The following is a 15,846-nucleotide window of genomic DNA, read 5'->3' on the forward strand; positions in this document are numbered from 1 at the left end:
AGAGCTTACACAAGCTGGTATTGTGCTACTTTATTTTCGCTGAAAAAACTTTTTGGGCGTTTTGTATGGAATTTATTTTCACTGATTTTTAACAAGTTGAATGTAAAATTAGGAAAAAAAAAAAAAAGTATATTCACTAGATTTTATTTTCCCTGAAACATTCCTTCAGCAAAAAGTATTTTTTAGTGTCTTTGGTGGAACCCAACCCTAGTCGGTGATGACATGTCTGGTAATGTACACAAATTACCATATACAACTGGCATTCTATTTTTGTAAATCTATCCACAAACACTTTAAAAACATTGGATCAAAATTTTCATTGTTTATTATATGTCCTGATTCTTTTCTTTTTTTTAAATAAGAAATACATGTGGGTTTATTGTGTATGAAGGAAATGTCTGAACATATATGAAAAAACAAAACAAAATGTGAATAACGCATTCAAATAGCTATTTAAACTCACACAAAATGTTCAAATGGGGGGGAAAAAATACTTTGAAAATTTGATTTCTGATGTGACTAATGATAAATCGTATTTAGCTTCTTTGCATACAAGATGTGATGCAATAAATTCGTCTTAGTCATCAAAAAAAAAAAAAAAAAAAAGCTTTAGATTCACAACGGGTCATGAAGGCAAATGCACGATGCTTAAACTGACTGCTTTGAGGCTTTTAAATGTTCACTATAATGTTTCAATGGACCAAGGCATTTTTGAAATATTTTGCAACAAAAATGAGTTCACGTTTAAGCCCTGGGTTTATAAAGATAAAATAAATTCAGTTAACACATATGCATCACAAAGTACGTGTTAAATAACAGAACATGGTAGCAGACAAACGCGTGTCAGTAGTAAATATGCGTCTGATACATCGGCTATCATGTGACTAGAGTTGTTTACTCCTCTATAGTATAAGCTAGGAACATGTATTCAGGCTTATCCGGCGCGACAGGATGACCTGGCGATACTGCCTTGAAACCAAGAAACATAAAGGTACGAATTAACACACCTGAAAGAAAAAAAAAACAATGTCAGTGACTGGACAGCTAAGCCGATGAGGGTCTACTTGTAGGGCAAACTGGAAGTAAGATGGTCTGTTATTGGCTGGCCAATCAAGTAACATTAGTGTTCAGCCAATCACAGACAAGTTATGAGGGATACAGCAAGCTGGAAGTAAGATGGTATGCTATTGGCTAGCCAATCAAGTAACAGTGTTTAGCCAATTACAGATAAGTTATGAGGGATACAGCAAGTTGAAAGTAATCAAAGATCATCACTGTTCTTCATAGTCACAGCGTCCAAAGGCCCTTCACAAAGCAACTCTATAGATAACTTATGTATATATAGTATGAAAGAAATCTATATACCCTGAGAGTTTGAAACCAAAATTTTCGGTCAATGGGCGGCAACCCCCTCCCCTTAATTTATGGGATCTGAGACAGCTTATTCATGATACAACATTTACAGAATGTTTTTAAATGATGAAGTAATCGCTTCCTGGCGACGGACTGAAAATAGTTCATCAGTCAACAGTGTTTTGTGTTATTTTGATGAGAGGCGACATAGAATCGTGTGTGTGACAGCATCTTTAATTCTGCTCAACACCCGTATGGAATAACTATTTCCACACTTCAAAGTTGTATGGTTACACCAGTTCTATTTTTAGTAAATTAATGAACTACTCGGCAGCACTCTCTCATCAGGAATGCCTGCTACATATTACAGGGTCCATAACACCAAGAGCAAAATTATTTCCAAAACTTTTCCAGACTACTGTAAAATGACTTTCACTGGGTTTAAATTTCACTAATTTACCATTTCAGGCATATTCAGTGGGTTTTAAATTCACCGTTTCGTCATTTAGATAATGTGTTCTATGCTAAATTTTACATATTCACTGCGTTTTAATTTAGTGCATTTTTTCAGTCAGCGAAATAAGCTAAATTAAAACCCAGTGAATAATTACCCCCTTTACAGTATTTCCCAAACTTTCTTGCACTTTTCCCAAGACATTTTGATCTAACATAAATTAATAACAATGAAGAAAATTAAAGTCTTTTCAAAGATTTTTTTTAATTTTTCCTGTAATTTAAAGACAACTCAAAGACTATCCAGACCTCAAAAAATCCAAAGACTTTTACAACATTTTCCTAATGCTATGGACACTGTATTAAAAGACAAAACATTGAACATTTGTGAGAAGAACACAGACACATGAAAAAACCAGAAAATGATAAATTGTCAAGCCTTTACTCACCTCTGTCATAGCGTTCCTTATCAAAACAGACCAAGACATGAGTGCAATCAAGCTTTTCTTCAGCATATTCAAGAAGAGCAACAAAACTGTCTCTACTGCCTTCTGGTAGAATACCCTTGGGTATTTCCACTATCAATTTATTGTCCCACAATACGGCATCCCATTTCACACATAGATTCTCTGTAAGGTGATTCTGAAATCGTAGTGAGCTCACAGGCAGGTTATCCACACAGTTCTACAAAAAAAAAAAAAAACTTAATGCCTTGTAGTGCCGAAGTCAACTTCACACACCTTCCAAAAATAGTCACCTTTTTTCCACATGAAATGTGATAGCTATTGCTGACTAATTTGCATTCAGAACCTCACTTGAGTTCACTAACGATATGATATGCATAATTCACTGCCAATACATTCCAGCAATGTGAAAACAAGGCCTAGAACGCAAATATTGTGTACAGACAGCTTTGAATGTCTGATCATGAAGACAATGCCAGTTACCTATTCACATATCTGAGAACACTGTTTAGCCCAAACTATAAACATGCAGCCTTTCTGCTGAGATAGCTCCGCTGCTAGCAATGCACATTTCAATTTAAGAATTGAAGATATTATTAGACAATGAACAAATTCAAGAGGGTCTACCTGAAATACCTATATGTATAGTATCGAAGCAATCAAACTTACAGTTTTTTAACAAGTCGAAAATATCCCTTTTTACCAAAAATGACAAATATACAACACCGGAGCTAAAAAAGCTACAATTTAGCTTCAATCAAAGTGCATCCTTGAAGACACATTAAAAACATGTCCAGACAGACATCAGTAACTTGTGCAGGGTGTAAGCCAGCCACCAGTCCAACCACCAAACGAACTGGCAACATTGATTTTGGACTGGCAACTTTTCTTCATTTTTCTTTGATAATTTTACCAAAATATATTGAAAACTATCTACATTTTCATGAAGTTGAATTGTTTTGGACTGGCAGTTGCAAATTCCTGGCTAATAGCCTGAACTTGTATGTACCATGCCAAGCTATACATTAATTTGTGCTTAATAGATACTCACCCCAAACAGTCTCTTTGCAAATTCACCATTATTATTATCTTGGCCACCACCTACTTTGTGAACACTGTTCTCCTTAGGGACATCAGGAATACCACCCAGGCCCTCTACCGAGGGTAATAAGATGGTGTTGATAAGGCTCCCTATAAGCAAACACAAAGGAAATTCTAAAACAAAGGCTGAGAAAAAAATATCTCTCTAGTTTCCGCACGCATCATTTTGAACTGTGCGTCTTCGACGTTTTTTCCTTTCTAAAGCATTCCAAAATGCGCTTGTACTTCCACTTGTCTCAAATTTCCCCCATTTTAGCTCAGAATTAAAAAAAAAAAAAAAACATCATCGCCTCCTTTTAAAATGTCCATGAAACTAGAAACAGAGAATTGTTTTTTTGTTATAACAATTTTATTCATGAGTTCCAAAAATGACCATGGTCACTAATTTATTCATGTGCATTATTTAGACCATAGGTTAGAGCCAGCCCTATAATAATACAGTCAAACCTGTGTTAACGGCCACCTGGATATAGCGGCCACCTGCCTATAGCGGTCACAACCGAACAGTCTCTACGAATTTTACATGTAAAGTACCCTGTTTACAGCGGCCACCTGCCTAACGCGGCCAACGGCCACGCTTCAGCGGCCGCAGTGATCAGTTGAACTGCATATAATGGACATAGATCCCGGATGTCTTGCGGACTACTGCCTTCCACCTCAGACAACGAATAAGCTCACAAAGGACAAAGTTAGCACGTTTTCACACCTTTCATTCAACCGATGGCTTCGGCAATTATGTTTTATTCTTGTTTATAATTCAGTTTACCACGGCAAGCACACCGTACCGATGGCTATGGAACGCCAAAAACATAATTACGAATTTGAAAGTGTCTTGATAAAAAAACATGCTGTCATTAATGTTTTGTTGAAATATGTATACATTGGAATAACTTACAATTTTGTTCAATTAATGAATCGAGCAATCACAATGATGACGACCCGCAAAAGTTGTGTGAGTCGCCGGGACACAGTCACGGTCCCTATGCATGTGGCTGGGGTGAATCGGAATGCCGACGGTAAATCCCCGATCAAATTGATTACCAACAAAAAAAACATAACAGCTCACTTGTTATTTAGTATCGATATTTATTCACTTTGAACTCCTATAAATACCGATAAATACGCATGTAACTGGAACTGATAGCAAAAAGTAAAAAAATCAACACAACAGCCATGCCTGTTTATCCATCCAAATAAATTATGCTAATTAGCCTTGCGCATGTGCTTGTTCTTCCGGGGTTATGATAACTCGGGTCAAAAAGTAGAGTCGTTTCCGTTAGCCCTGCGTCAGTGTGTATCGATCACTGCGAGGGAATGTGTGTGCAGTATCCGTCTCGTTGTCTAAACTAAATTCGTTCAACATTTTTTTTTCGGTCGCTACTGCCTCGGTACATGTAACAATAGATGCTTTTAACAATGATGTTAAATTGACCCCAGTTCGCCGGCCCATTATTACCTCCATGGCCGGTCAAAGTGGCCAGGCATATTTCACATGTTTCTATTGTTGCACCAGTACAATAACATGGAAGTCGCACAGATTTCGATTGCGCAAAGTAATGTTTTGATTAGGGATCAACCATTTCGTAAGTGAGGTAGGTCGAGAAGATTTTTGAAAAAAAAATAACGAAATGTTAAGGGAATTGTGATTTGGGAGGAAACTTTCAAGTTGTCACGTACATGTAACTGGAAGGATACAATAGATAAGTGTTCTTTCCGTATACGTAACGTTGTAGAGATCAATAAAGCACTGCTAACTGTCCATCTTCCTTCTCCTTGAAAGAATTTGCTATAGCCCAGAAACATTCCGATTTATTAGAACAGTTACCAGACACAATAGATATTTAAAGAAACAAAGAATTTCAGAATAGCTAAGCAAAGCAAGCTGAGTGATTTCTTTAGTAGGAAATGAGACTCAAACTGCTGCTGAACATCAACTTTACTGTACAAATCTTCAAATAATTTTCATACTACTCATTATTGTGCAATGATCGATTTTAGTTTACATAATACAATTTAAAATCAACATTTTTATTTGTAATAAAGTGTTTGGATACTGTGTACAGTAGTGTAATAGTGTTTCAAATGGGGTTGCGAGATCCGTTTTAATACATTCAGTGCCTAATTAATATTCATGAATAAATTAGTGAACCTGTATAGAAAGGCCACCTGTCTATAAAGGCCAAAATTTCAAAGTCCCTTGGGTGGCCGCTATAGACAGGTTTGACTGTAGACTCTAACGTCTTATTATACTGGTGGCTTTTACTAATGCCATTGAGCACTATAATAATCTTCGTTGTGCTCTGACCTTTGACCTCTCTGCCTTCTAGGTTTCCTTCAGGGCATTATAGAGTAGAGGTTCCTAACTGTTAAATTTTGGATAAACATTATAACCAATTTAGCATAACAATAAATACAATGTATGTCATTTACATACTATATTGTTATGCAATAGAACTTTCTTGGGCATGTCAATTGCTTTCAACGTCTCTATGAAGTGTTACAACTGAGAAAATGCCGCAGACATGTACTGCTGATTTTATCAAAGAATTCAACATCAAAAAATAACCGAGTCAAGTAAAAATATAAGGTGCTCTTGGTATTAGTTATTGTCTAATCACCGAGGGGCTACAAGCAAGTAAAAAATATCACAAGATGCAATCAGCTAAGATACATTAGATAAAATATGCATGAAAAGTATGCACTGTGTCAAACAGGTTGAGATTACAGGTAAAATGTGCGACGTGGCAAGCAGATTGGGTGGGGCAAATTTAATATTTCTATTAATAGACTTTGTATGTCCTAAAAAGACCATCATTTCTTATGACGTCTTAAAAGCTGGGTAAAAGTCAACCATTGCTGCTTTTGTGTTGAATTATTCTCATTAGTTAAAATAAAGCAACAACAAAAATACTGTCAAAATTTCAACAAGACATCTATATAATGAATGTTATTAGCTAAAATAAACTCATACAAAATGACAAGTCTGAACCTGATGTCCAATGAATTTATTTTGGTGCCCTACTTCTACTTACTGAAATTTTTTTTATATATTTTGGTACTGAAAAATTGTGTACTCAACTCCCGGTTTCTGATCCTGGTATGTACTGAAATCTATGCATTCTGGCAAGTAAAATGAACAATGTTCAGAAACGAAACATTCAGGTATTTTAAACAAAATCGAGCTTTGTTTTAATCTAAAATTTCGAGACGTAATTTACCTATTAGTTTTACAAAAATTAGATTTTTAGAAGGATACTGATGACTCCACCCTCCAAAGTAAACGAAGCATAAAAGTTGGTAGATGGAGAAAAAAACGGAAATAGAAATAGAAAAAACGATCAGTTTCCCATATTAGAATTTTAAAAATGAGGTTATAGCAAATGCTAAAAAAAATGCAACTTTAATTGCAGATATTTTCAATGAATTCTGCTCAATTTTTACCACTGGCTTTAGTGGCAATGACATTAATACAACAAAATAAATTTAGTTATTCCCAGCGCAACAGCTGCTATGACGGATAAATAATTATATAACAAAGTAGTTGGCAATTAATTTCAACTATAAATAGGTGGCAGGACAAGGTACACAATGCAGGTGGGGACAGAGCTGTTCTACGAAAACACTGTCCCTCAAAAATAAGTAAAGAGATTTTTCTAGAATACCAAGCCAAATTGTAGATAATTGTGATAGACAAAAGAAAATATTTTTGTTGTTGTAAATGTGTTTTTTTTTCACAAAAAAAATGTGGTAATAACATAATTTATTTTGTTTTTCTAATCCATACTGGTGAGACGCCGTACCCAACAATACAATGAGACCAACAGCTGTTCATTTAAAATAAATAAACAAAAGTAAGAATTTCGCCCGAGTATGCAACATAAAACCAGTGGAACGTTTTATTACAAGTTGTTGGCGCTTAAATTGACAACATCCCAACTAACAACATACAACAATCAATAAATTTATCGAGATACAGTAAGAGCTCTAAAGTAAACAGCGGTTTGACCTTCAATGTCGGTTTAGAGGACAGACGTGTGAGCGGCGGCCATAATAATGGCTGGCGACTTCGGCACATAAACCCGGCTGGATTTCTTTAGATTTTATAATATCGAAATATAACTTGCACAATGAACCATGGTTACACGCTAATCTGAAATCGAATTTCATAGAATTGGATTTAGGACCACACTTACAGTTTGATAGTTGCGAGAGATTTGCGAACGGATTCCGCCTGTCTTGATTCTTCCGTCGTTTCTTCTTCATTTTTTATGAAATTGTGGTCTATACTGACAGCTTTGTCGGATGAAAGCACCATGAGGAACTTCTAGGTGGACGTGCTCCACCGTTATTACAGCAGAAAGTAAGAAAATTCAACAAATCGTGCCAAAATTGGGCGCCTATTGGCAAGAGCTCTCTCGAAAACGCAGCAGATAATTCGTTTTCGCAATCCTGACAATCAACACGTCATTGGTTTCTTCCGAGCAACGCCGGGGATTGTCGACACTCTCTCTTATTGGTCGCTTGTGGCACACTTTCAAACATGGCGTCAATAACACATAAACCGAGGTATTGAAATATTGTTTTTTCTCTTCTTTTCACATATTTCTATGCAATGATCATAGATGGTTCTCAATGTTTTCAATGTACTAGCATATAGTTTTGTTGTACGATGTGTGTGAATTGTAATTCTTGTGACTATAAATCGGGAGGTTTCGGCTTTGACTTTTAATCGAGGGGGGGGGGCACTTAATGCAAATCACATTATAGAGACGTGCCGCCCTTGGGGTGGGGTCGTAATATATAGCTGTTTGGTTTAAAATGGGGTATAGATTTGCTCGCCTTTAGGTCCAATATCAGGTTTGCCTGTCTAGGATGGTGTCAGAGAATGGGGGCTGTTTCGTTTTCCATGTATGTACCACAGCTGTATAGTGTAACAAAATTCCGTTGGGGAGCAAGGAGGAACTCTGCAAGGAAGCAATCCCCAAAAAACCCCTTCGGTAAATGTACCTTGTGTTACTGAGGGTTAAACAGTAGCACGAATTCTACTTTAGTGAATATGAGCGACGTCTCGAAAAGGTAGCGTAAGGTAGTGTAAGGTAGCGTTGCCAAATAAATTAAAGATAATTTAGCATCACATATTCACAAGGTCCGGCTTCAGTTATCATAAATTGAAGGCTTATTTCCTAATGAATGGCTGGTACACTGGGTCATGACAATGGAAGATCATACCAGAAGAGCGAAGGGGTCAACTCGGGTCAGTTCCTATTTCGATAAATTATACTCAGACAAGGGAAATAGAAAGTTAAAATGGTTTAATAATACAACACAAAAATAGAGAGAAGAAATACAGAAAATTTGTATGGTCAGATGCTAATTAATTAAGTTCCAGAAATACATCAAAGATTGACAATATCTGCGGTTGGTGTTTTTACAAGAATTAAGTTCAGTCTTTTATAAAAGTGTACAGAGCGTACTTGGACTCAAACCAATCCTCGAGCTATTGAACCAAGTCTGGATTTTTAATGAGATATGGCTATTTTTAGACGCAGAGTCTCGTGATGACACTGGACAGTACTGCGTGCTACTCAGTTTCCCATAGCCTGGGTTGCTATGCCAACTGAATTCCAACTGTAAATCAATACATGGACTTGGACACTATCACTTTACAAGTATCTGTAAACCCGTCAACTAACAATGAGAGTATTTGGTTTCACCACAGGCAGGATGACCAACCAATTAAGATACTCTTGTTTAGCTATCACCACTAATCCCTTGATTATCTCTAGTTATAATTTCACGGCCAAGTGAAACAATATATAACCTTTAAGAGCCGAAACAAATCAATTAATGAACCACGACTAATAATAAGCCGAATTTTAGATTCGGAATTAACAATCTTACTAGGGTTTCTACTTTGTAATGAAGTGCCTCTCTGTGAATTCTAAGTGATCTCACAAACCATTCAACAACTATTATAGCGATTGCGTTGCCAATTTCGGTTTCCAGACTTGTTCCAAAGCTGAAATAATAACGGGAGGCTTTTTCCCGGGTTCTGGTCGCTAACTGAGAGAAGACAAAGATCCTGTCTCAAATTCGAAAGTCTATTAAATAGGTTATCAGTTTGCTTACCCGAAAACTATGAAAATCAGTGTCGAGTCAGGTTTCGCCGTATTCCCACATCAAACGTAAGCTCTCGCTGGAAAACGGTGAACTTAGCAGGCAAAACTCAAACTTGGACAGTCTTCTCCCAGTTCGTAGTCAGAGACAAGTTTACAGTGAAAAACAGGCCTTTTTATACAAAATACGGCATAGGAAGAATTTTCAGATTCTACGGAATTATTTGGATTCGCACTCTCATTGGCCAATTTCTCTAAATATCCTTTTTAGGTAGAATTTAGGAATCTTGTTATTGTCCAAACCGGGCTATGTTTACATCCATATTTAGTAATACTGCAATTCGGGAGATACCTGAAGATGATATTTCACCTGTAATAAATATGCTTCACTACTTGGAGCTATTAAATTTCTCAATTGGAGGTCATAAACAAGTGTATCTATTTCAAGAGGCCTCTTTGGATGTTTTCAAATATGGAAAATATTTTAGGGATCGAATATCATCAGCCACCTGGTTGCTGGACTTGAAACAATATACTGTTATTACTCACTGTTATTACTCACTGTTATTACTCACTGTTATTACTCACTGTTATTACTCACTGTTATTACTCACTGTTATTACTCACTGTTATTACTCACTGTTATTACTCACTGTTATTACTCACTGGTGAATAATAAACACACTATCGATTGGTGATAGTTTCTTTTGCATGCTATATGAAAATGGTAAAATTTTATCAACTTTTATTTGCGACAACATTTGTGTTATGCGAGTCTATTGGAGGAACCATAAACAAATTCAATGACACCAAGTGTATCAGAAAAATACCATCACAAAGACTAAGGATTTGTACAAGAAGTAGCTATAAACCCACATCTAGTTGAAATATTGATAACTTAAGTGAAAATTGCTGGAACTTTTCATTTGTCTTTTCATAATTTTGAAAAAGATTTATTCGTAATCTTTATTATAATTATAAATGTGTTATGCCACATGAAGCTGTTGTACAACATAGAGTTTTTATTTTTGACTACAGTCTGGAAAGCCATTGTATGCTATTAACATATAGTGGGGTTTGAAATACCTCTGTGTACATGACTGTTTTATGGGTGGTGTTTACATTGGACATCCCAACAAAGCCATGTGAATGGTCATTAAGCAAGGGTTCTTCCAAACAGGGGAACAGTGGCACAACGCCCTCATACCTCACATTTACGCCCTCTTACACAACCTGGAACAGTCAGTAGATTATGATCAGTTATAACAAATATAGAGTGTTACCAATGGTAACCAACGTGTGCTCCCTCTTAAAATTTTTTTCTAGAAAACCCCTAACTAAGGTTTTTCCTGAACATCACACCCTCAGCAGACATTGCATGTGATAAATGTTTTTTTTTCAGTAATCCCAACTTTCTGCCATCAATAAACTGTTGACATCATAGATACCGAGAAGAAATAACATTGTTGTTAGGAAATTATGTAGGTTTTATTTTGTACATGGTGATTAAAGTTTTGAGTCAAAGTAAAAATGTCATCCATTTGTTACAGTGTGAAGATAGGTGCTGGTGCTGTTGTCTGCGTTGAAGCTGAAATCAAAGGAGACGTAACAATAGGTAAGACTGTTATGTTGTCTGCGTTGAAGCTGAAATCAAAGGAGACGTAACAATAGGTAAGACTGTTATGTTGTCTGCGTTGAAGCTGAAATCAAAGGAGACATAACAATAGGTAAGACTGTTATGTTGTCTGTGTTGAAGCTGAAATCAAAGGAGACATAACAATAGGTAAGACTGTTATGTTGTCTGCGTTGAAGCTGAAATCAAAGGAGACATAACAATAGGTAAGACTGTTATGTTGTCTGCGTTGACGCTGAAGTCAAAGGAGACGTAACAATAGGTAAGACTGTTATGTTGTCTGCGTTGAAGCTGAAATCAAAGGAGACGTAACAATAGGTAAGACTGTTATGTTGTCTGCGTTGAAGCTGAAATCAAAGGAGACGTAACAATAGGTAAGACTTATGTTGTCTGTGTTGAAGCTGAAATCAAAGGAGATGTAACAATGGGTAAGACTGTTATGTTGTCTGCGTTGAAGCTGAAATCAAAGGAGACATAACAATAGGTAAGACTGTTATGTTGTCTGTGTTGAAGCTGAAATCAAAGGAGATGTAACAATGGGTAAGACTGTTATGTTGTCTGCGTTGAAGCTGAAATCAAAGGAGACATAACAATAGGTAAGACTGTTATGTTGTCTGCGTTGAAGCTGAAATCAAAGGAGACATAACAATAGGTAAGACTGTTATGTTGTCTGCGTTGAAGCTGAAATCAAAGGAGACATAACAATAGGTAAGACTGTTATGTTGTCTGTGTTGAAGCTGAAATCAAAGGAGACGTAACAATAGGTAAGACTGTTATGTTGTCTGCGTTGAAGCTGAAATCAAAGGAGACATAACAATAGGTAAGACTGTTATGTTGTCTGTGTTGAAGCTGAAATCAAAGGAGACGTAACAATAGGTAAGACTGTTATGTTGTCTGTGTTGAAGCTAAAATCAAAGGAGACGTAACAATAGGTAAGACTGTTATGTTGTCTGTGTTGAAGCTGAAATCAAAGGAGACATAACAATAGGTAAGACTGTTATGTTGTCTGTGTTGAAGCTGAAATCAAAGGAGACGTAACAATAGGTAAGACTGTTATGTTGTCTGCGTTGAAGCTGAAATCAAAGGAGACATAACAATAGGTAAGACTGTTATGTTGTCTGTGTTGAAGCTGAAATCAAAGGAGACATAACAATAGGTAAGACTGTTATGTTGTCTGCGTTGAAGCTGAAGTCAAAGGAGACGTAACAATAGGTAAGACTGTTATGTTGTCTGCGTTGAAGCTGAAGTCAAAGGAGACGTAACAATGGGTAAGACTGTTATGTTGTCTGCGTTGAAGCTGAAATCAAAGGAGACATAACAATAGGTAAGACTGTTATGTTGTCTGCGTTGAAGCTGAAATCAAAGGAGACATAACAATAGGTAAGACTGTTATGTTGTCTGCGTTGAAGCTGAAGTCAAAGGAGACGTAACAATAGGTAAGACTGTTATGTTGTCTGCGTTGAAGCTGAAGTCAAAGGAGACGTAACAATGGGTAAGACTGTTATGTTGTCTGTGTTGAAGCTGAAGTCAAAGGAGACATAACAATAGGTAAGACTGTTATGTTGTCTGCGTTGAAGCTGAAGTCAAAGGAGACATAACAATAGGTAAGACTGTTATGTTGTCTGTGTTGAAGCTGAAATCAAAGGAGATGTAACAATGGGTAAGACTGTTATGTTGTCTGCGTTGAAGCTGAAATCAAAGGAGACATAACAATAGGTAAGACTGTTATGTTGTCTGCGTTGAAGCTGAAGTCAAAGGAGACGTAACAATAGGTAAGACTGTTATGTTGTCTGCGTTGAAGCTGAAGTCAAAGGAGATGTAACAATAGGTAAGACTGTTATGTTGTCTGCGTTGAAGCTGAAATCAAAGGAGACGTAACAATAGGTAAGACTGTTATGTTGTCTGTGTTGAAGCTGAAATCAAAGGAGATGTAACAATGGGTAAGACTGTTATGTTGTCTGTGTTGAAGCTGAAATCAAAGGAGATGTAACAATGGGTAAGACTGTTATGTTGTCTGCGTTGAAGCTGAAATCAAAGGAGACATAACAATAGGTAAGACTGTTATGTTGTCTGCGTTGAAGCTGAAGTCAAAGGAGACGTAACAATAGGTAAGACTGTTATGTTGTCTGCGTTGAAGCTGAAATCAAAGGAGACGTAACAATAGGTAAGACTGTTATGTTGTCTGTGTTGAAGCTGAAATCAAAGGAGATGTAACAATGGGTAAGACTGTTATGTTGTCTGCGTTGAAGCTGAAATCAAAGGAGACATAACAATAGGTAAGACTGTTATGTTGTCTGCGTTGAAGCTGAAGTCAAAGGAGACGTAACAATAGGTAAGACTGTTATGTTGTCTGCGTTGAAGCTGAAATCAAAGGAGACATAACAATAGGTAAGACTGTTATGTTGTCTGCGTTGAAGCTGAAATCAAAGGAGACGTAACAATAGGTAAGACTGTTATGTTGTCTGCGTTGAAGCTGAAATCAAAGGAGATATAACAATAGGTAAGACTGTTATGTTGTCTGTGTTGAAGCTGAAATCAAAGGAGACATAACAATAGGTAAGACTGTTATGTTGTCTGCGTTGAAGCTGAAGTCAAAGGAGACGTAACAATAGGTAAGACTGTTATGTTGTCTGCGTTGAAGCTGAAGGCAAAGGAGACGTAACAATAGGTAAGACTGTTATGTTGTCTGTGTTGAAGCTGAAATCAAAGGAGACGTAACAATAGGTAAGACTGTTATGTTGTCTGCGTTGAAGCTGAAGTCAAAGGAGACATAACAATAGGTATGACTGTTATGTTGTCTGTGTTGAAGCTGAAATCAAAGGAGACATAACAATAGGTAAGACTGTTATGTTGTCTGCGTTGAAGCTGAAATCAAAGGAGACGTAACAATAGGTAAGACTGTTATGTTGTCTGTGTTGAAGCTGAAATCAAAGGAGACATAACAATAGGTAAGACTGTTATGTTGTCTGTGTTGAAGCTGAAATCAAAGGAGACATAACAATAGGTAAGACTGTTATGTTGTCTGCGTTGAAGCTGAAATCAAAGGAGACATAACAATAGGTAAGACTGTTATGTTGTCTGTGTTGAAGCTGAAGTCAAAGGAGACGTAACAATAGGTAAGACTGTTATGTTGTCTGCGTTGAAGCTGAAGTCAAAGGAGACGTAACAATAGGTAAGACTGTTATGTTGTCTGCGTTGAAGCTGAAGTCAAAGGAGACGTAACAATAGGTAAGACTGTTATGTTGTCTGCGTTGAAGCTGAAATCAAAGGAGACATAACAATAGGTAAGACTGTTATGTTGTCTGCGTTGAAGCTGAAGTCAAAGGAGACATAACAATAGGTAAGACTGTTATGTTGTCTGTGTTGAAGCTGAAATCAAAGGAGACATAACAATAGATAAGACTGTTATGTTGTCTGCGTTGAAGCTGAAGTCAAAGGAGACGTAACAATAGGTAAGACTGTTATGTTGTCTGCGTTGAAGCTGAAGGCAAAGGAGACGTAACAATAGGTAAGACTGTTATGTTGTCTGTGTTGAAGCTGAAATCAAAGGAGACGTAACAATAGGTAAGACTGTTATGTTGTCTGCGTTGAAGCTGAAGTCAAAGGAGACATAACAATAGGTAAGACTGTTATGTTGTCTGTGTTGAAGCTGAAATCAAAGGAGACGTAACAATAGGTAAGACTGTTATGTTGTCTGCGTTGAAGCTGAAATCAAAGGAGATGTAACAATAGGTAAGACTGTTATGTTGTCTGTGTTGAAGCTGAAATCAAAGGAGACGTAACAATAGGTAAGACTGTTATGTTGTCTGCGTTGAAGCTGAAGTCAAAGGAGACGTAACAATAGGTAAGACTGTTATGTTGTCTGCGTTGAAGCTGAAGTCAAAGGAGACATAACAATAGGTAAGACTGTTATGTTGTCTGCGTTGAAGCTGAAGTCAAAGGAGATGTAACAATAGGTAAGACTGTTATGTTGTCTGCGTTGAAGCTGAAATCAAAGGAGACATAACAATAGGTAAGACTGTTATGTTGTCTGCGTTGAAGCTGAAATCAAAGGAGACATAACAATAGGTAAGACTGTTATGTTGTCTGCGTTGAAGCTGAAGTCAAAGGAGATGTAACAATAGGTAAGACTGTTATGTTGTCTGCGTTGAAGCTGAACTCAAAGGAGACATAACAATAGGTAAGACTGTTATGTTGTCTGCGTTGAAGCTGAAGTCAAAGGAGACATAACAATAGGTAAGACTGTTATGTTGTCTGTGTTGAAGCTAAAATCAAAGGAGACATAACAATAGGTAAGACTGTTATGTTGTCTGCGTTGAAGCTGAAATCAAAGGGACGTAACAATAGGTAAGACTGTTATGTTGTCTGCGTTGAAGCTGAAATCAAAGGAGACGTAACAATAGGTAAGACTGTTATGTTGTCTGCGTTGAAGCTGAAGTCAAAGGAGACGTAACAATAGGTAAGACTGTTATGTTGTCTGCGTTGAAGCTGAAGTCAAAGGAGACGTAACAATAGGTAAGACTGTTATGTTGTCTGCGTTGACGCTGAAGTCAAAGGAGACATAACAATAGGTAAGACTGTTATGTTGTCTGTGTTGAAGCTGAAATCAAAGGAGATTTAACAATAGGTAAGACTGTTATGTTGTCTGCGTTGAAGCTGAAGTCAAAGGAGACATAACAATAGGTAAGACTGTTATGTTGTCTGCGTTGAAGCTGAAGTCAAAGGA

General features: G+C 36.9%; 2 protein-coding genes across 2 annotated transcripts in view; one reads left to right on the plus strand and one right to left on the minus strand.

The window, feature by feature from the left end:
* Positions 1-581: 581 nt before the first annotated feature.
* Positions 582-7,861, minus strand: LOC146729869 (ornithine decarboxylase antizyme 1-like). The gene is made up of 4 exons (XM_085494348.1): positions 7,565-7,861; positions 3,322-3,461; positions 2,256-2,490; positions 582-1,007 (listed from the first exon to the last, which is right to left on the minus strand). The coding sequence occupies exons 1-4, from the start codon at positions 7,632-7,634 to the stop codon at positions 895-897; spliced, it is 558 nt and encodes a 185-aa protein (XP_085350474.1). The 5' UTR covers positions 7,635-7,861; the 3' UTR covers positions 582-894.
* Positions 7,854-15,846, plus strand: part of LOC100370065 (dynactin subunit 6-like) — a 41,101-nt gene continuing 33,108 nt past the window's right edge. Inside the window, exons 1-2 of the mRNA XM_085494347.1 lie at positions 7,854-7,937; positions 11,038-11,102. Coding sequence (XP_085350473.1) covers positions 7,912-7,937; positions 11,038-11,102 — 91 coding nt within the window. The 5' untranslated portion in view covers positions 7,854-7,911. The remainder of the gene's footprint in view (positions 7,938-11,037; positions 11,103-15,846) is intronic.

The sequence above is a fragment of the Saccoglossus kowalevskii genome, chromosome 20 (genome assembly GCF_978046115.1).
Source record: "Saccoglossus kowalevskii chromosome 20, keSacKowa6.1, whole genome shotgun sequence".
Lineage (NCBI taxonomy): Eukaryota > Metazoa > Hemichordata > Enteropneusta > Harrimaniidae > Saccoglossus > Saccoglossus kowalevskii.

Bases quoted from the DNA above. Each gene is read 5' to 3' on its own strand.
- LOC146729869 (XM_085494348.1), bottom strand. From the start codon at position 7,634: ATGAAGAAGAAACGACGGAAGAATCAAGACAGGCGGAATCCGTTCGCA. The intron at 2,491-3,321 runs GTGAGTATCTAT...TTTTTTTTGTAG, and splicing joins TTGCAAAGAGACTGTTTGGG to AACTGTGTGGATAACCTGCC. The intron at 1,008-2,255 runs GTGAGTAAAGGC...TTTTTCTTTCAG, and splicing joins TAAGGAACGCTATGACAGAG to GTGTGTTAATTCGTACCTTT.